The following is a 20,111-nucleotide window of genomic DNA, read 5'->3' as shown; positions in this document are numbered from 1 at the left end:
AACAAGCCACTGATTTTAAGCTTCTGCAACTTTGGGAGGATTGCTCTAGATGGAAAACGGTGAAATTGAGAGCTGAGTCAGACCCAATACATTTGACCTGGCTGGAAGCAGAAACCTGCATGTCATTCAGGCTCAACAGTAAAATCCTTCAGTGCAGCCTATTCCATCTGCATGCCCCTCTGCAGGCCTGCCAGCAGCCTTCAGGCAGATGCTGTCTCCTGTTTACCAAGGCACTGTACCATCTCCTTGGCCGATCTATGTCGTCGGTGGTATTTACAGATTCCCGGAGGTGCGTCAAAGCCCCTCCAGCACAGACACGGAACTGCACAGAGTTACGGTCTCCCCGGCGTGGGGCGGTAGCGGGCAGCTGCACACGCACACACAGTCCCGCAGACACGCGTGCGCACGCACAGCCGGGGGTGGTGGAGGGGGGGGGATGAGTTCAGTTCCTGACAGCAGGGCCGTCCTGCTGCTGCGGGATTTTTCCAGCTGGAGCATCCTGCCGGCTCAGCTGTAATTTATGGAAATTGGTTTCTGACGTGAGGCTTTTTTTCTGTTACGACAGGGACCCACCAGCTGGAGGAGGCAGAGTTGCAGCTGAGGAAGAGGTGGGGAGCAGAGGGTCACCAGAGGAGTGGAGAGAACAGAAGGAGAAAAAGGCACAGAGATGCTTCAGAGATGGGTGATTTATAACTAAGAGAGCAGGAAGAAAGGTAGCGAAAGGGAGAGAAGGAGAGTTGTGGGAAAGGAGGTCTGAGACTGAAGCAGCCTCACGAGGGTAAACACCAGGAGAGGAGTTCAGGGAACACCCCGGCACACCAAGAAGGACCTGTTCTGTTTTAAGGACCATGAGCACAAGGAAGAGCTGTCCCCTGCCACTGGGGCAAGCAGACCAGGAAGAAAAGCAGAGCGAGGGTACTCCTGACCTGGAGCGGCAGAAGGGTGAGGTGGAGCTGAGGAACAAAGCTATTCTGCAACAGAAGAGGCGTCTTAAACAGGCCACCCAGTTTGTGCACAAGGACTCTGCTGACCTGCTGCCCTTGGATGGCTTGACAAGGCTTGGCACCTCCAAGGATCTGGTGAGTCCAGTGGGACTCTTTTGGGAGGGAGTCTTCCTAATAGCTTTCATCTCAATTGGGAACTGCTGTCAGGCTTTGTGAAAGGGTCATGGGTTTGGCAAAGATGAAATTTTCTTTCAGCATCGGCTAAGAGGAGGTCAGGGTGAGGGGAAAGACTGAATTGTTCATTTTTTTGCATTCATCTTCCCATGCATCCCTATAGGGGCCAAACTCCACTCAGAGGTGGGCAGACATTAACTGCAAGGACTCTCCAGAATCCAGTTTTTCACTCACCCAATACATATGTATGTGCTCATCTGATGTATATTTCCATGTGGGATGTCTCTGAAAGCCTCCGTGTACTCCTGCATGATCCAGCTCAAAAGCAGGCTCCTTCCTGGACTCAGCAGGGAGGGAAGTTCATGAAACCATGTGTTTGACCCTGTCACCTTTGTGCATTACTTTATTTTCCCTCACTCTCTGGATATCCTGAGATGCAAGCACAGGGCAGAACTGCTAGGCAGGCATGCAGGCAGCTACAGTGGCCAGCACTTGTGGATACCACCTTTGGAGAGGAGGCACAGGAGGCCTATGGACAACTCCCTGTGGAGAGTGGAGCAAGAGGCATCAGGGAGGAGATCCATTCCAGGAGCCTGGGCAGTCTGTGGTCTAGAGGGACTTCCTCAAGGCTGGAAGCAGTTTCCCACAGGACTTCTTACTGGCTTAAATGCATGCATCTCCTCCTTGCTCTGGCAATTTTGCTGACTTCTCCTGTCCACTGTGGTCTTTTAGGTGCTCAAGGATGCAGAGGTCTAAACCATTTTCCCAAGAGAGAGCCTGGTTCTATCCAGTGATGGGTGCACAACCACTTGCTCCATCTGTACCAGCAAGTATCATAAAAGATTGTGCCCCTCCCTGCAGCCTATGCTTCCCTCTGTATCCTCAGACCATTGCAGCAACACCACAGATGCTCAGATGTGTGTCTCCTGTTTTTTTCCCAGCTGCTGTGGCAGGCCCCGCAGATGCCAGCAGTGAGACACTGCTGCACACAGGGGCATCTGCCTGTGGGACAGGCAGGGGCCCAGGTGCCAGGCCTGATCAGGGCTTACCCTCATTGCCAAAACCTTTGGGTGCAGCGGCACTGCTGTGTGCAGACAAGGGATTGGTGCCATGTTCCCGTGCTGGTGCACTCTCCTGCTCCTGCCACCCTGCCTGCAGTTGCCTCAGCTGCTGCTGAGAGTCCTTGGCTCAGCAGGGTCAAGGGTGCCTTCTCAAAGTCACCCTGAGCTGTCACTTCATGCTCTGGCAGCCCTTACATCCACATACATGGCTGTAAGCAGGTCTGTGGCCCTGAACACAGTCGCTGTCTGAAGTACAAGAAAGGAGTCACATAACTGTTATTTTAGTGAGGAACAGGGTGGGGAAGGAGGTCTGGCCATACCAGACCCTGGAGGGCCAGGTTCAGGCTCGCAAGGCGGGAGTGAGCTAACAGGGCCCTTGATGCCCTGCAGCACTGTGACTGAAACATCTCCTCAGGAAAGGATAGACAGATACACCGTGAGCTCTTCCTTGTGCAGCTTTTGGTGGGGAATGGGAAGGAGCGACTTTTGAGTCTAACATACATAAAAGTGTGTGTTAGAAACCTGCCTTGCTTTGGAATTGACTCTTGTCACACCATGCCTCAAAATGAAAACTGCGGTGCCAGCCAGAGGCCTCTGTAGGAATTCTGCACAAAATGGGTGTCAGTCTTGGCCTCCAGAGACTGGCTCTCTGAAGTCTCAAATGCTTGCTGTAGCAAGACAGACCTTTCCTAATGGCTTGCTATGGACAACTCTCCCTGTCAAATTAACCATTCCAGGCAGACTTCCTTGAATGCAGGTGGAATCACTGCTGGTCACTGGATAGTTTATGCTTGGTCTGTGACAGAGTGGCTGAAACATTTTTACTGTGGAGCTAGGGAGCAGTGAATAAAGCATAATATCTTTTCTGACACAGACATTTTGCACAGGTGTTTAGAAGGCACAAAATAAAGAGTAGCACCTGTGCAAAGTTCACACACATAGTGCCATACCTGGAGTCAGTAGCTACAGTACCTTAATTTCTGGTTTACCTGGGAGCAAGAGAAGAACTAGGCTTTAGATTTCCAAGAGCAATTAATCAGTCCCTGCAACTGGATCAGCCACTGTGATGTTGCTGTGATGTTTTGGGGGCTGTGAATTAGAGTCCCAAATGTGCTTTCAGGCACTCTGCCAGCCCCATGCAAAACTTCTGTGTTTCCAAAATTTATCTGTCTCCCTCCGAGAGGACAGGAGTTCAGGGTTGAAAACAAAGCAGCAGCAGGAAGTGCTGAGAAGTTGATCTTGTAGAAAGTGCAAAACACTCCCATAGCACTTATACTGGGAGGATAGTTTAATTCCCCAAAACATATGTACATTGGCAGTGCCAGAAACTCCAGCTGTGTCAGCCCCCAATTTAGAGCAAGGTCTCACGTAATTTAAAACTACGTATTTTCTTACACAGTCAAAGTCAGGCTATTACTTTTTGTCACTCTCTTCTGTTTATTCTGGATGTGTGTTTAACCTATGCAAGACATCCATCAGTGTCCAGGATTTGATGGGCCCATCACATCTCCAACAATGAGTAATTATATATTTCAGTGGAGACCTCAGATTTCCTGTTTTATAACAACTAAAAGCATGATATTTTTATTTAAAAAAAAAAAAAAAAAGTAGCTGCATGAGCTAAAAGAGTTTGAAAGTACCAAGAAGGTCTGAAAGATCTGTCTTATCCCTGCCCAAAAATCAAGATCTCCAGCTCACACCACTAATCAAAGCAAAGCCTTCAGATTTCACGTTGGAGAGCCTAAACGTAGTGAGTTGCACTGGAAACCTGCTCCAACCCTTCTAAGAATCCTGAGAGGGCCTCCTCTGACCACAATTCACTTCAAGTCCTCTCTCACCTTCCTCTTCATCTCCTTGTTTCTTAACATTCCAAGAGAGACAGCAGTCTCCACTTCTCCATCTCACTGGTACGACAGAAGACAGAGCAGGCCCCGGGACTCTGCTCTTGAACCAGATGCCTCCACAGTCCCAAGGCTCAGCTGCTCCCTATGAGTGCTTGCCCTCTTCCCAGTCTGAGCATCAAGAAGGAGACAGAGGTTGCATCTGCAAAAGGCCTGCTCTTTCTGTGGGAAAGGTTGTGGGAGAGAAGAAAGGTCCTTTGCATGCCAGATTGTGAGAGGAGACAGGAAGGAGGATGGGAATTTAGAGACTGCTGTTGGTTTCCTACCCTTTTCCCACGGCTCAGATGTTAGCTGGCAGCCAAACTGGCACTGTACTCAGAGTATTTAGGGAGTAAAGTACGCCACCTGTGATGTGGGCTTACACAGTAGTCTGGGAAAAGACCAGGAGCAGAGGGATATTTTTACCTCACTTTTTCAACTGCGACAGTGTCTCTCATGCAGCATGTGAATGATCTGACTCTTGCCCCGTGAGTGGCAGGGAAACAGAGGCATGAGGGACTCAGCACCTTGCAAAGAGTGATGCTGAGTGCAAAGAGCCAGTAACAGCTGTCCTGCTCCAATCATTGGGCAAAACTGACAAGTCAGCATACTTCAAGTTGCAGTTTACACAATTCCCTGGCCTCAGTCCTCTGAACAAGCATAAAGCTAGTGTGAACCTGTAGGGTTAATAGAGCCCAGCTCATCAGCAGATCTGGTCTAATTCAGGTGTTTGGAATGCACATTGAAAATATCCTGCATCAAACTTCTGTAGTATCTGGAAGTTTTTTGTTTGATTTGGTTTTTTTTTTTTTTCAGAAAGATAAAAGCAACAGTTTATGCTGTAGCACTATAGCTCCTTTAGATTCTTTGCCTTTCTTCACATAGGCAGTTGTTACTGAGAATGCTATTGTCAGTTCTGAGCAGCTTCCCTCCTGCAGCAGGACCGTGGAGCAGCATATATGGAGAATGGACAAAGCTAGCTCCAACAGGCCTACTTCATTGATGCTGCCCATTGTTGTTTCAATGGCGGTGCAGAAACTGAAGACACTGGATCAACATGAGGCAAAATCTAGAGCACCAAGCTGATGACAAAAGGAGTTTTTTTCCAAAGCAACACCTTCCTCTGTGTGCGTGCAATGTTGCGACAATAAGTTTTTCCCAGTTTTTCTTCCCTCTTGGTGTACCTCCCCTTCTGCCCAGAAGTAAGAATAAGAAATATGAGATACATGGGATGGGAATAAAGTTCTTTCAGCTATTGGTCTGGCTGATGGTGCTTGCTTCTAGCTATGAACAGCATAAGTCTTCATAGATGCTCCCCCAGCTAGGAAGGGAGTCAAAATAGTATCAGTTTGTATGGAGGGGTGCAGAAACAGAAAAAAACATTAGAAGCTAGTTTTAGTTTTGTATGCAAGGGAAGCTTCCCACTTCACTACAAATAACTCCTTGTAACTAAAATTTCTGTAGACTTGGCTTGTTACCCACATCTAGATCATAAAATCATAGAATGGTAGGGGTTGGAAGGGACCTTTAGAGATCATCTAGTCCAACAACCCTGCAGAAGCAGGTTCACCTAGATCAGGTTGCATAGGAGTGTGTCCAGACAGGTCTTGAAGACCTCCAGAGAAGGAGACTCCACACCTTCCCTGGGCAGCCTGTACCAGGGCTCCATCACCATCACAGTAAAATAGTTTTTTGTTATGTTTAAATTGAACTTTTTGTGTTCCAGCTTCATCCCATTATCCCTTGTCCTTTTGCTAAATAAAATACAAAAAGGGATGCCCCAACCTCCTCACACACATGGTGTTTCCCGATGGTTCAATGCCAGCACACACCCATCAGGCAGTGTATTGCAAGTGCATGTTTAGCTGAAGGAATGGATTTGTGAGGGAAGGCCATGCATCATGCATGTTCTTGGCCTCCAAGAATTGAATCCGAGACCTGCCTGTCACAGACATCCTGACACTTTAATATCACCTTAGTGGCTATAGAAAAAGTACTGGTGTTCAAGAAAGTTTTTTGGGATAAGCCTGTCTTCCATCAGGATGATCAATTGGGTCAAGCATTTGCAATCTGTTTCCCTGGGCTAGCAAATGTCCTTGTCCTTAGCTCCATACTTAGCTGGGATTTCTCTTTCTTTGTGATGGAGACAGCAGCCACATAGTGTGGTCCAGCGGCGCCTCTTGGAAGGCAACCTGAACAAGCTGCGAGGCGAGACCAGGGTTCAGGCTGCATGGGTTCAATCTCCGCTGGCAAAAGACCGAGATGAAAAGATGGAAAAGGGAGAGGACAGGAGAAAAGAGACTTCATCCCTGCTAATACAGTGCCAGGTAAGGCAACAACATAGAGCTGCTGATTTCACTGTGATGGCAAGTGCTCAGTGAGTTCCAGCTGCCCCACTACCAAGGGCCGTGTTATTAATTGCAAAGCCAGCTGCATCCAGATAGATTTCCTGCGTGACTTCTAGAGTTTGGATTCAGTTCTTCCAATAGACAGAGGAAAGTCTTTCTGCCACGTGTACTCTAGTTGTCTGTATGTGAAGATAAATTACATCTTCTTCCTTTGAAGACCAGCTTTCTCGTGATATGGGGTATTTCATAACTGCATACAGGATGAATGTCTCTTTATCACTTGAAGACAGATGCCCCTAGTTTGTTTTAATCTCTCTAGAGAGATTTCTAAGTTTCCTGCAGAAGTACTTAGTTTAAGTCTCACCCAAGGCATCCCAAGAGGGGAGGAAGAGAGGCTCAGTCCATTGGCTGATCCCAGGACTTAGAGGCAGTCTGAGAGGGAGCTTCCCTGACTTGTTCATGATGGTATCTTCCCCCAACACCCCCGTTTTCTTTAACCATTTTATACCTTCTTTTACCATCGAGGTGGAGGTTGAGTGACTTTAGTCATAAATACCTTTATTACAATAGGTGTGAAATTGTCTTGCCTCACATTGAAAGGTATAGCTTACAAAAAAGTTCAGCATGCACACTCAAGGAGGAGTGGTCGCACCTTGGAGGCCGTTGGGATGGAGGTGTGTTTTGGTATTATAATGAGCAAAATTTGCACGAAGGACGGCATTTTGTCAAGATTTGATTGACCATTGGCTCAGGGTACCAAAAGTGCTGTTTGTCAGTTCTAGAGGACCATCTCATTGCCATGTATCACCACAGAGTCTAACCGCAGAGCCTCCACTCTGCTCCACACTCCATGGTATTTGCAGGGAATTGCTGTGTTGTGGATTCCTCAAATAGCAGCAGCAGCTGTATCTACCCCATAAGCCTTCTTGATTTTATACCTTCCCTTAGTTGGTGAACAATGCTGATTTTGAGTCAAGTTTTAAGTTTTAATATAAGTTTTAATTTCCGGGCCACTTAAGTAATTAAGCCACAGCAGTATAGGTAGCTGCAAACCTTATTTTGTAGATGGCAGTTACTCCATCTTTTCCAATTCCTTTACTCAGTCCTGCTTCTAATTTCTTTTCCTGAACATAACTCTTATTGGTGTCTTTGATGACCCCATTCTTTCAGACTTCTACCATATCTGAGACCTGCTGTTACTTCAGCACCTCTGACCTGCCATTAAGGATCTCTGTGCAGAGGGGACAGAAAACAGATGGCAACCACATCTCCTGTTCCCTCTCAAGTGCAAAGGGGTGAAGAAATGAAGTGGGCAAGGCACTGGGGCCTGTTCCAGTAAGATCATGCGGAGATGACTTGGGTGCAGGGCATACAGTCTCTCCCTTTGTTAGATGACACCAGCTGTGAATATTGTACTGTTCATATCATAGAATCATAGAATGGTTTAAAGAGCTGTCTAGGAACTTCACGTAAGCCCCACACAAAATAGACACCTCTTAGGTTGTTTCTTGGATTCAGCAGTCATTTGGATGTCTCAGTTACCTTGGGAGCTGTCTTAAATTCAAGCTTTTCTCAGAGATGCTTGTTGTGGGTGCTCCTGCCTCTCCCATAGACAGCTTCTGGAAATTCTTCAACTGAGAACAGACGTCTAGCCCTGTAATATTATTCCCTGTGACACCAGAAGAGATGGAGAGACAAAACTTATATAGGCCATAATACATACTTCTATTCCTTTAGAAGCCTTTGTTGTATCAATTATTGCTCTGCTAATAAAGTCCATGTGGGTTTTGTGAACAAATTCACTGCTTACCCATGTCTTGACTGCAATACTGCTAAGTAAAAGCTATTAAAGTTACTGGGCAATCAAATGTGAATTAAAGAAGACAAATTCAAAACCAAGTCCTTGGCAGAGGTTTGCGGAGCACTGGGGAGACCACCATTGTTTTGGATGTGCCACCTACCTTCTGACTACTGCCTAAAAGTGACTGCTGCCGTATCTTTGCCTGTGTTGCTACGGACAGTCTAAGGGATTGTCACCACTGTTGGAGGAGTGGGAATGCCAATTTTGAATCCAAAGTAATTATCTGTTGTTGTTTTTTCTAGTGCCAAGGTCAGGTATTGGAAGCAACAGTTAACACTGGATGTCTACCAAATCTCATCTCCAGGAGCTGTTTAAACCAGCTTGGGTAAGTCTTGGCACAGTAGAAAAGGAAGGGTGGCTAAAAGAAAACAAATTTCAAGAACCTAGACACTTTTGATTCCTAGCCTCAGTGATAATTACTAGTAATTTTGCATGTGCAGATGGCTGTTTAGGAGAAGATGCAGAGGGTGCACTATAGGGCAAGACATCAGGAGCACTGGTGAAGACTCCAGACTAGGAGGCAGAGCTGTGTCATTCTGGCTGTATGTACTGCAGGGCAAAGTGGCCTAACTGATGGTTAGCGTCAGAGCTGAGGAACCCAAATGGACAGCACCTTATGAGTTTGTTTGTGGAATCTGCCTTGAGATATGCTCTATGAAAAAGAGATTCCTTCTCTTGTGGGCCTGTTTCCAATGAGACTGAGAAGTACTGCCATCACTGAGAAGTCCTGGTTTTCCTCCTCTTCCTCCGCTTGAGGCAATAACACCTCTTGTGTCCCACAGGCTGGAAGAAGTGTCTGCTGTGGACTGTGGAGACCCCTCTCTTTCCATCCGCAGCGTTGTTGGCCGAGTAGAACAGATGGAGTTGCAATTTGGCCAGGAGACAGTGCTGTGTTCAGCACTGGTTGTAGGTGAGAGTGCTAGCCCCTCCTCTCCCCCAGTTTTCCTGTGTCCCTCTTGCCCTGCCATGGGCATTTAAAAGGATCACTGGGAAAAGCGTAATGTAGTGGGGGGTTGGTGATGTCACCTTTACTGCTGGCCAAGATGATTATGCACTGTGAATACCCTCAATGTAACCAAAGATAAATGGCATAGGAAGAGTACAGAGAAGACAGAAGGTGTCAAAAGTTGGGAGAAATTAGGTGCTTTTTGGTCTGAACATAGGATATGGAAAATTCTCATTTCCTTCTAAAATGGACCTTTCTTAAAATTATCCAGACTGCCTGATGCCCTATGTTCTCCTACTGAAGAAGCACTGATGTCATTGGCTGGATGGAAGTCATCAATAAAACTAACAGGCTCATTGCCCAGAGTATTCCTTTGTGTACACATCTGCCTCTGCTGCAGGGAGCACCCTGGAAGAACCTAGTAGCCCCAGAGTGCTGAGTCTCCCTCAGTGTCCTTAGGCAGGACCCTTTGAAGGCAGGAGCCATAGGAGACAAGGTCAAGTCAATGGACACTGAAGCATACTCAGAAAACAGCAGAAAGGCCGCATGTTCTGCATTTACATCAAGCTGTGCATATACTGAAAACATAGTTGCCTTTTTTTTCCCCCTGTTCTTTCTCCCTGTAGTCTTAGAGCTTTACCCTCTTGCCTTTATCTGTCTCCTCATCTTTGATGAGTACTATTTGCGTCTTCCAAGGCCTCCCTTGTTCTCTCTTTTTGTGTCTCTCTTTGCTCTTTCCTAGTCATCTAGAAAGAGCTTTCTCCTCTTCCACACTTCCTCACTCTTCCTCCCTGGTTTCCCCGTCTACTTTCTCTTGCCCTGCATGAGGAGTCTGTACTGGTACCAGCACAGGGGAATTTAGCCCAGTAGCACCCATCCATTTTCCTAGGATGTGGAAACAGCTTCCTGTAGGCAGAATTGCTACAGCTGTGACTTACATCTCCTTGTGCACACGGTGCTTTTGATTATGTGCTTATAATTCAGCTATAAAATAAAGCCACTGGTTGCAGATCATACAGGCATCCAGGAGACATGGGAAGTGTTAATATGTTATTAGTGGCTACTGAATCCTGTAGACTCCAGGACTTAACACTGAAGACCATATGGATGACCCAAGAGGTCACTCTCCTCCAGTCCATTGCATATTCTTAGTGCCAGGTTTGGACAGTAGCAAGGTTGAACATACATTCCTGAGAGGTTTGTACAGAGGACACAGACAAGCAGATTACCACAAGCCATGTAGATTACCACAGAGCAGAGCTTTTTCCAGCAAACTCCAGTACAGATAGCGCAGTCCTGGCCTTCCTCTCTGGCTGACCAGGATTGAAGTGACTGTTCACTAGGAGAAGCCTGCATGTCCTTAGTCTCTAGATTCACAGGTACACTCATATTCACAGAGTGTTCAAATACAGCATAGCTTCTAGGCCTGTCTTACATCCATGTTTGGACCCTGGACTCCTTACCTAGCCACTGACCCATGTCTTGTCTTTCCAGATGCAGGTTTCCTCCTACTCACTGCCTAGACCAAACTGAAGTTTGCTAGCTAGTTATGCATACAAACCCATGAGTATATAGGATTAAATTAACTGAGGAGATATAAATATAGCCAAGTGTTTCTAGTTAGTGGCATTTAGACTTCTCACATGTATGCCCTGCCTTCTTCAGTTGCACTTGGTTTATAACTCTAAGGTTCTTGTGACCCTGGTCAGAACTGGTACCTAGAGCTCTCCAGCTGCTGGCACCTAGACCTAGAAGGTCCGTGACCCATAGTCCTTCTCCAGTTACTGGAACATAGACCTTGCAGCACACACTGCAATTACTCCAGTTCCCAGCACCCAGGTATCTAAGCCCTATGGTCTGTGCTCTCTTTCCCAGTTACCAGCACCCAGACTTCTCATGCATTCTGGTGTCTCTACTTGCTGGTACATCTGAGCTATGTCCTCTTCTCCAATTGCTTACATAGATCTACAAGCCTTATGGCCTGTGGTCCCTTCAGTTACTAGCAACTCTTGCATGCCAGACCCTCTGGTTGCTGACATCTACAGCCTGTTAACCCATGGCATCTTCTACACCTGCTGATGCTGAAGACTTGCAGCAGTCATGTAGAATAACAGTTACATAGGAAAAAAAAAAAAAAAAAATTAATAAAAGATCAAAGAAATTGTGACCCTCAGACACTGGGTTCAATCAGACAAATGAACAGACCAACAGCTTGCTTGCATGTGACTGGTCCCTTTATCCCCTCTCCTCTCCATCTTTCCATGCTTGTTCTTCCCTGATGCAGCCTGCTGCTTGCCTGCCTGTGTCTCTTCCCCTACACGTCCCACGGTAAGTTTTACAGGATCGCACAAGCCCGTACTGATATCTCATGACAAGTTTCAAACAACCCCACAAATTCCCTGAAATATAATACTCAGGATAATCATGGTGCCCTCCTCTTAGCAGCTATGAAGTTCACATTGACCCTGCTGTGCTTAAGTGGCTCTTTAGTCAGTAGCAGAAGAATGGTTTTTAATTGCCACTGTTCCCATCTGCTTGTTAATGTCTTTGTTTTTAATTCATCACTTTCCATGTTTTGGTTTTTTGGGGGGTTTGGTTGTTTTTTTTCTTTTTTACTTTATACTGAATAGACCACAACCACCTAACTTTATGAACCAGGTGTTCTCATATTCCACATCCTCTTACAGGAAAGGCACACTTTCTTCAGAGGGGCAGTATATATAGTCTCAAGGCTGATCAATCTTTTTTCTCTTCTCAGATGATGAATTGCTGGAGTTTTGCATTGGTCTCCAGACTCTGCTGTCTCTCAAGGTAAGGAACAGCTTCTTGCTTATCGCAGGGCTCCTCTCAAGAAGTATTCAAAGATTTGGTTGTTTTAAGCATCAGAAATACTTTCATGCAGGTCTCTCAGGGCTTGCAAAGCTTGTTGTACAGCTTAAAAGGTTTTATGAATGGAATCACCCAATATTAACACTATCACATCTCCCATTCTTTGTATTTCTGACCAAACAAGCTGCAAACAGGAAAAGGAAACTGAAGAGGAGACAAGACAAGACAAGGCACACTGTATCACAAGTTATATCCGTGTTGCCTTTTGAAGGCAGATATGAACAAGCTCTGCCCTTGCTTTGAGCCAAATGAAGCTGTGTCATCACATTCAGTGTCCAACACTAGCTCAACATGAGTGGAAAGATTCCTCTATTTTTATCAGCTCAGCTCAGGGTTAGTGCTCTGCTGAGCCCAGCTCTTGGGTGGCTCAGAATATGGCCAAGCAAGCTTGCTCCTACCTGTCAGTTGTAGCCACGAGTCAGTTTCAAAAAGCAGGAAATGCATTGGGCTGAATGGCAGAGTGAATGTGAGGGCTCCCTCAGAGGGAATCATAAGAAGGGAGGGGAATGGCCTTATGAAGGGTTTGGAAAGTTGAAGGGGATAGGAGTAAAAAGGCAGCATGAAGGACAGTGAGCAGAAATGTAAGGTCTCTACAAACCCAAAGCATGGTTGTTTGGTGGTTACACAGGTTTTCCTCAGTCATAAACATCATGAGATTTGTTTTCTGAAATGTCAAGCAGGTAACTGTCTCTCCCCTTCTTTAGTGTTGCATCGACTTGGAGGAAGGAGTCCTGAGGTTTAAAGCACTGAGTCAAGAGCTGCCTTTTCTACATGCCTCCGAAGAGCCTGGTCAGTGACTGGTTGCATTCCCCATGCTTGGGGCTGAGGAGACAGCTGCCATGAGACAGACACGAGGGTGAGGCTCACATGCCCCTAACCTTGCTGAGTTCTAGGCTGAGGCATTCACTGGGGAGTGAGAAAAAGGCTGGTAGTGCCTCATCTTGAGAGATATCCCTCCTTTCAGTGGACCCTTTGCTTGTCCCCATATGCCAGTGGGCATTTTGTTTTTATCAATGTCCAGTTACTCTAATTTCTGCTTCTGTATTAAATTCACCATACCCTTTTAACGGCTTATTTTTACAATACCCTTGTTCATGAGACAAAAGAGTCTTTGTGAACAACCTCCAGTTGTTCTGTGGACAGAAGGATAGCAGTTTCTCCAGAAGCCTCCAAAGATTGCTGCAAATGTTTCCTCTTTCATTGCTTTGACTCCTCTCCTGTTCCTTTGTGGGAAGGGCTCTGTGGCCAGTCCCCTCACCCGTCCTCTGGAAAGTTGAATTTAGTTGTTTTTTGCTGTCTCAGCAGAAGTATTTTCTTGGAAAAACCTTGAAACAAGAATACTTTTAGAGTTCTTAATTCTATGAAAACTTTGCAGAAATGCTGAGCATAGGCACCTAGAATATGGTGGACAATCACAGGGGTCTGGCTTTGCCACTTAGCCACTAAGTTATATAGTAGGAATGGCAATGCTTATCATCTCTTGATGTTACACATAGTAACTGGCCTTGCATGCCCTGTTCTTCTGACTAGGGCTCTCCTCTCTGCATGCCAGCTGCTAGAGCTACATTCCTGTCACCTCTGCTGCATCATTAGAGATCCTGGCCACTCAGTTTAAAGGCTGTGAGGAATTACAGCACTCAGAGTCTTCTGCTCTGTCAGCTCCTTTCTTTCAATTTGAAATCTCGTGATTAGACACAGGTACCTCAGCCTCAAGTCCTGGCATCTCACAGCCCATCAATTTTGCTAATCCTGCATGAAACAAGAACTAGACTTCCTTGTAGTATCAGCTCAGGTCAGAGAACTGTGAACTCACCTGGGATGATGATTAAGTCACTTAATTGTTGGGTTTTATTTTTTATTTGCATCCTAGAGTATAGCTGTATGATAAATACATAGTCTATTCTTTAATAGCTCTAGGAAAGATGCACCAGGTCAGGGCTTGTTCCATGCCTCACAATTACTGATTCACTGCCTAAAGTCTGCACAATGTCCTTTTATTCACCCTTAGAATGTCATGACATCCCCATTTTGCCTGTCTTCCTGGATTAAACACCAGTGTTTTTTTTCTTCCTAAACCAGATGCTAAATGCTGTAGTTTAACACATGCTAAGGACAGCAGAGTACAGCCTGGATGATAGGATTTGGGATGCACTTACCAGTGTTGGTGTGACTGGCTTCTGGTCCTTCTACAGGCAGTATCAGGCTTGTGTCTTTTATTGTTGGGTCATATTGTTGCAGCTTCTGATCTGTTCCTTGGTGTCTTTTCCATTCTTCTACTTGTGTATCTGATTATTTCTATCTGCCTGAACTGCTTTCCATGAATCTACTGAATGTCACCACCAGTTCTCTCCTTATGTCAGATACATGTTTACTAAATGAGCCTATCTTCCAGAGTACTCCTGGATTTCTAATACTTACATATTTGACTGGCTTCTTGAACCCAGGGGTCTTTAATGCAGACCTTGACTAAACCATGCTGTCTAGCAGATGGAATCTTTCTACCTGAAGGGGAGTTGTAGTGAGGTGGGAGTCATCTCTTCTCTTTAGTAACGAATTATTAGGATACGAGGAAATGGGTTCAAGGGGCAGTTTAGAGTGGACATTAGGATGAACTTTTTAACTGAGATGGCTGTTAAGAACAGCTGCCCAGGGAGATGATCGAGTCACCATCCCTGGAGATACTTAAAAGACACGTGGATGAGGTGCTGAGGGACATGGGTTAGTTTAGTGATGGGCCTGGCAGTGTGAGGTTAGTGATTGGACTTGATGATCTTAAAGGTCTTTTCCAACCCTATTGATTCTAAGGGGTACCTGAGTCAGCTCTGATGAAAAGATCTTGTTTGCAATAGATGAAACACCTGTTCCTATGTGCAGCAACTCAACTAGTTTCCAACTCTCATTGCCCTCCAAAAATGGCATGTGGAACAATAGTAAATAATCTGTTAAAATTGATAGATACCATGCCAATTATAAGTCTTATTATTCATGGATTTTTATGATCTATTAAAAAAAAAGACTAAACAATAAAGCTAGCTCTAACCCAAACCCTAAGTCTAACCCTGACCCTAAACCCTAACACTGATCCTATACCCCAATCCTAAACACTAACCTCTAAACATAATCCCTAACCTCAAACCCCACCTAACCTTAAGTCCAAAACATAAACCTAATCCTAAACATAATGCTAACTATAATCCCTAACCCCAAAACCTAACCCTAAGCCCTAAACTCTAAATGCAACAATCTAAATCTAACCCCCAGCCCCTCAAACTCTAACCTTGTAACCATAACCATAATCACAGATCCTAAACCTAACAGTAACTCCTAACCCTAAACCTAACCCTAGCACTGAAACAAACCTATAACTCTACCACTAAGCCAAACCCCTAAACTATAACCCTAAGTCTATACACTGACCCTAACTCTAACCCCTAGCCCTAACTGTAACCTTTAACCCTAACACCAACCTTAAACCTAATCGCCTGACCCTAACCATAAATCTGTCCCAGTCCCTTACAGCTAACCCCTATCAGCCCCACATTTGACGGTTGGACTAGATGATTTCTAAAGCTCCTTTGCAATCCCTACCATTCTATGATTCTATGATCACTCACCCCTAACACTACCCTAAACTAAACCTAAAGCTAACCCATGAAATGAAACCACAAAGCCCAACACTAACAGTAAACCTTAATGCTAACCCTGACTATAACCACTAATCCTAACCCCTGGCCCCTAATCCTTACTCACTCAATCTAACCATGTAACTCTAAGCCAGTTATTCTAACCTACTAAACCTAATTCCAAAACCTAACCCCCTAATCGTATTTCTAACTCCTGACTCTAGACCCCTACCCATTTAATTAAACATAATCCCTAACCCTACACTGGTAACTCCAGCTACCTGACCCTGACAGGTCCTGCTTCCCTCCAGAGTGCCAGAGTTCCCTCCAAGCTTTTGCCAGGCTTTGCCAGCGCCCACAAGTGGCTGCCAAGGGAAGGAGAAGGCCACCAACAGCTTTCAGTCCTGCCATCTCCGAGTGAAATCTCTCCGAGTGAAATCTCTGTCTGGCAGGTATCTGTTTTGAAGCGGGGCTTAGGCTAGGGTAAGGGTGTAGGCAAGCAGGAGTCTTCCTAAACTAAAACTGAAGCCAACAGGAATCTTTCCAGGGATTTAAAGGATGCTGAATGGGATCCTACAGAAAACTGGCATGACTTTGAGTTAACAATTCTATTTATATTAGTGCCTGTCACAGCCCTGCAGATACTCGCACACCATCTGCTGATGGAATTCACCAGCTGCTGTCCTTACACATCAGTCTTGAGATAACTCTGCTTTTGGTCACCTTCAGAACATTCTCAAGTCCTTCTGAAGCCTTTCTGTGATTCACATGCCCCATTTCTCAAATTACCAATAGTTCATCTTCCTCTGCCTACTAACGTGCACCTGAATGTGTAGGTGAAAATCATCATCTTTATCTGTCTCTGTGTTCTCTGCAATATGAATCCATCTTTACAACCACCCTTCCATCCCCTAGGTGAATCATTTATTCTTCCATATTGGTAAGTGACAAAATTGCTTCTTCCAGAAGGAATTCTTTCTTTTTTAGGTAACACTTTCCTGTACCCTGGTTGCTAATACTTTTCACGTTGTGCCACTATCTTGCCAGCCCTTCCTCTTGCCAGCTGTTAACAAGATAGTGTGCCACTATCTCACCAGCTGTTAACAATTGCAGGCATAAATGTAGACTATGATACTTGTCAGTCACAGAGACCATGTTTCCAAGCAAGCACTAAATTAGCATGCGAGTGCTCTTCCTTTCAGCTCTGAAGTCAACTCCAGAAGACATGTTTTTCACCTTCCCCCTGTCCATGTTAGTTGGACATGCAGGTCCACCCAGTGAAGGTCTCTTCCACCCAGACACTGAGTAATCTGTTGCCAGAAGTTATCCTGAAACCTCCTCCTCAAGCAAGCAGGGCTTAACAGAAAAAAACCCATTTATATACCTAAATGAGACCTGCAGGCTTTAACACCAGGGCTGACACCTCAGTTTGACTTACTCTCCAAATCACAGTCTACTCCTATCATGTCAGTACCTGGTTTTCTCATCATCAAACAGAACTTCTGACTCCCAGATTTCCTTGGCATTAAAGGACATGTTGTTACTGACCTTAACACATGTATTCTGAATTTTTGCCCAAACTGATGTTTTCTTCAAAGATCAGCATTTTTGTGTCATTGCATGGGAATTTCCGTTTCCACTGTGAAAGATAGGAATCCTGGCTTTAGAAGATATGATTATAAACCAGGACTTGTAATATCTCAAAGAAACAAACTCAACCCCATCTATAAGCATGGTAATTTTTAAGTTCTTCCTACATTAGGGAGCCCAGCAAGTAATTTTTAAGTGGGTTGGCAAAGCTGAAGACTGTCTCAATGGTAGTTTCTTTTGGAAAAGTGTATTATACAGATAGACTTTCCTACACGCAATTCCAGTCATCTCTATTGCTTTCGGGGGACAAGGGAAAGGAAGTAGCTATCTGAAGGTCTCTTCTACTGGAGATCAAAACGTGCTAGTACTTCCATATGGAAAGTAGAAATTTAGCACAAACTGCCACCTCAGAGCAGGACATACACACATCTTGTATGTGTCCAACACTGTCTTCCTCATGATGAGGCCCATCCCTTCAATACACACATTGGAATGTCATTATTTTAGGGATAATCTCTCTCAACCACCTTGGTGGTCAGCTCCTACCAGGGCTGCTTTCTAGTAGAGTGGACACAACAGCCATGAAACAGTCTGCAGGGAAGCATGTGACAGCAACTCTGTGGAACAGAGAAGCAAGTACCACATGTCAGGTGCAAGATACGTACGGCTGAACCTGCCAGTGGATGGGGAGATGGACTTCTGAGGCCACTTCCAAGGCCTACATGCAAGAGGTGAATCTATCCTGAGAACATGCACTCTGTCAAAGCCATAACCAAGCCCATTTCCAGAAGCTTGGGGTTACTTTCTTTTGAATGGCCTTCCATTCTTTTACTACTTCTTTTACTATGAGCAGGTGAGTTATGGAGCTGAAGACCACTGAGCTACCCACATGCTTGCAGTCAGTCATCCTTTCAAGAGGCTCCACTGGCAACTGCCAGGATATACCTGAAGAGTTATAGAAATAACTACATTCAGCAAAGAGGTCATAAAAATGAGGGCAAGGCTGCTGAGCAGGTTTATTATGTCTCAGGAAAATAAGGCAACCTCCTCCCTTTATTTTTGTGCTAGTAAACTGAGTGTCAGAAACAAAACCATGAATCTGTGAATGCACCCAGTGCCTGCGAATGTCCTCACTTGCTGTGTGCTGGCACTAAGATATACATATCCTGACTTGTCAAAAGGCTTCCTGGCACGAGGAAGAATGCCAATCTGCTACTGCACAGGATGCAGCAAATAACTTCTAATTCCAGCTCTGTGGCTTGTGTTGGCTGGCAAGGACAAACAGGTAATCACTTACAATGAAAACATAACGTAATTCCATCAGTCCAGAGACAGAGCCTACGTGGTTCTTCCTCTGAGTAGATATATGCTTCACACAAAATCATTGACAGTAGAAGTAGCCTGAAGTATTGACTTCAAGAAGTATTAATTGTAACCAGTCTATTAATTGTCACTTTGCAGTTGAGGGCAAGAAGATAGAAGGAAAGTCATCCTTTGGCCAAGGTACAGTACAGAAGTCAAAATTCTTCTGTAGACAATTTTCATTTTCCTTTGTGCACAAAGGGCACAGGAGCAAAATGCATCTGCAAGTTATTATATGCTGTAAGCAACTTAAAACTGTCAGGGGAAACCCTCAAATGTCACTATTTTCCCTCTCAAATGGTGTTAAGAGCCGAAGAGTTTTGGAGAATGATCTGTAGTGTCCGTATCTTCTCATCTCTGCTTTCCATAATACAGCATGCCTGGGTTTGCACAGCATACAGCAATGTTATCCTTGTTCCAAGAGAAGAGGGCTAAGGTTGCACAGGTTGCCCTGTCCAACATTCGCATTGGGTTCGCCCCATATTTTTTAAAAGATATTTCTTTGGAAAATGTCATCTTTCCCTCATCAACCCTTTTGTGTTTCTTCTCAACAACTGGTCCAACAGTGGATCAACTTGACCTTCCTTGGAAATAATTTGACCTGTAGGACAAAGTTTGTTTTGCATAATGCAGTTCTGGTCATACAACCATTTGTATCACCCTTGTGCTTGTGTTGCTAATAAAGGTTTATATTTGGCATGGACAGATAGCATCCAGTTGTTCTCTTTTATGAGCGTAGACAATCCTGTTTTCCTGTTAGGCCTTAAGAAGGAATTACAACACAGCAGCACTGCAACAGCCTGCAATACCCAGCTACAAGATTACTAGACTCAATTTACTAAACTCAGACAAATAAAATGCTCCAGGGAATTAATGTGTGAACTTCTGGGGTCCCAGCAGTGGACTGAGAGAGAGCACTTCTGTGGAGAGCACATGCCCCTCCAAAGCCAAACAATTACAAACCAATGTTGAGTGGGGCCATGGCAGGTACAAGCTGTGTTAGGACTCCATCTGTTTTTGTCAAAGCACACACAGCAGAAGAGCCCACCAACTGCAACAGAACACATGCCAGCTTGGGTGAGCCATGACTGAAAACTTGGGCGTTACTGTTTTTTGTTGCTTGCAACGATTCTGTTTCTGTCTCCAGTGGAGGAGACAGAAGCCACAGAATTAGGAGGGAGCAGAGGGGTCAGAAGAGGAGCAGGACAAGAAAATACACAATCTCAAATAGATGAGGAACTGCAGTATGTGTCCAGGATGCCAAGACACAGGTCTGTTCAGGGACACTGCTACATCACCATTTCTGTTGTACGCTTCTGCAAACTTATTCAGAGTCCTGCTACACCGTGGTCCCTCTTTGTGTCAGTTCCACTAATGTTGAAGTGCAAGACTACAATCAGGTAGCAACAGGGCTATCCCAGAATACAGTGAAA

General features: G+C 45.1%; 1 protein-coding gene across 3 annotated transcripts; it reads left to right on the top strand.

The window, feature by feature from the left end:
• The first annotated feature begins 446 nt into the window (after positions 1-446).
• On the top strand, positions 447-19,371 carry NRIP2 (nuclear receptor interacting protein 2). Of its 3 annotated transcripts, none has more exons than XR_009819771.1 (7): positions 447-1,079; positions 6,210-6,386; positions 8,511-8,593; positions 9,051-9,178; positions 11,973-12,025; positions 12,808-12,959; positions 16,021-19,371. XR_009819771.1 is itself a non-coding variant. In XM_010203022.2 (6 exons), the coding sequence occupies exons 1-6, from the start codon at positions 849-851 to the stop codon at positions 12,898-12,900; spliced, it is 765 nt and encodes a 254-aa protein (XP_010201324.1). In that variant the 5' UTR covers positions 447-848; the 3' UTR covers positions 12,901-19,371. The 3 variants fall into 3 exon arrangements, 1 of the variants encoding a protein (XP_010201324.1); XR_009819772.1 differs by having other exon boundaries at positions 12,808-18,601; positions 18,778-19,371; XM_010203022.2 differs by having other exon boundaries at positions 12,808-19,371.
• The last annotated feature ends 740 nt before the right edge of the window (positions 19,372-20,111 follow it).

The sequence above is a fragment of the Colius striatus genome, chromosome 1, assembly GCF_028858725.1.
Source record: "Colius striatus isolate bColStr4 chromosome 1, bColStr4.1.hap1, whole genome shotgun sequence".
In the NCBI taxonomy this organism is placed as follows: domain Eukaryota; kingdom Metazoa; phylum Chordata; class Aves; order Coliiformes; family Coliidae; genus Colius; species Colius striatus.
The sequence above is the reverse complement of the archived record's forward strand: the minus strand, read 5'-3'. Positions and strand labels throughout refer to the sequence as shown.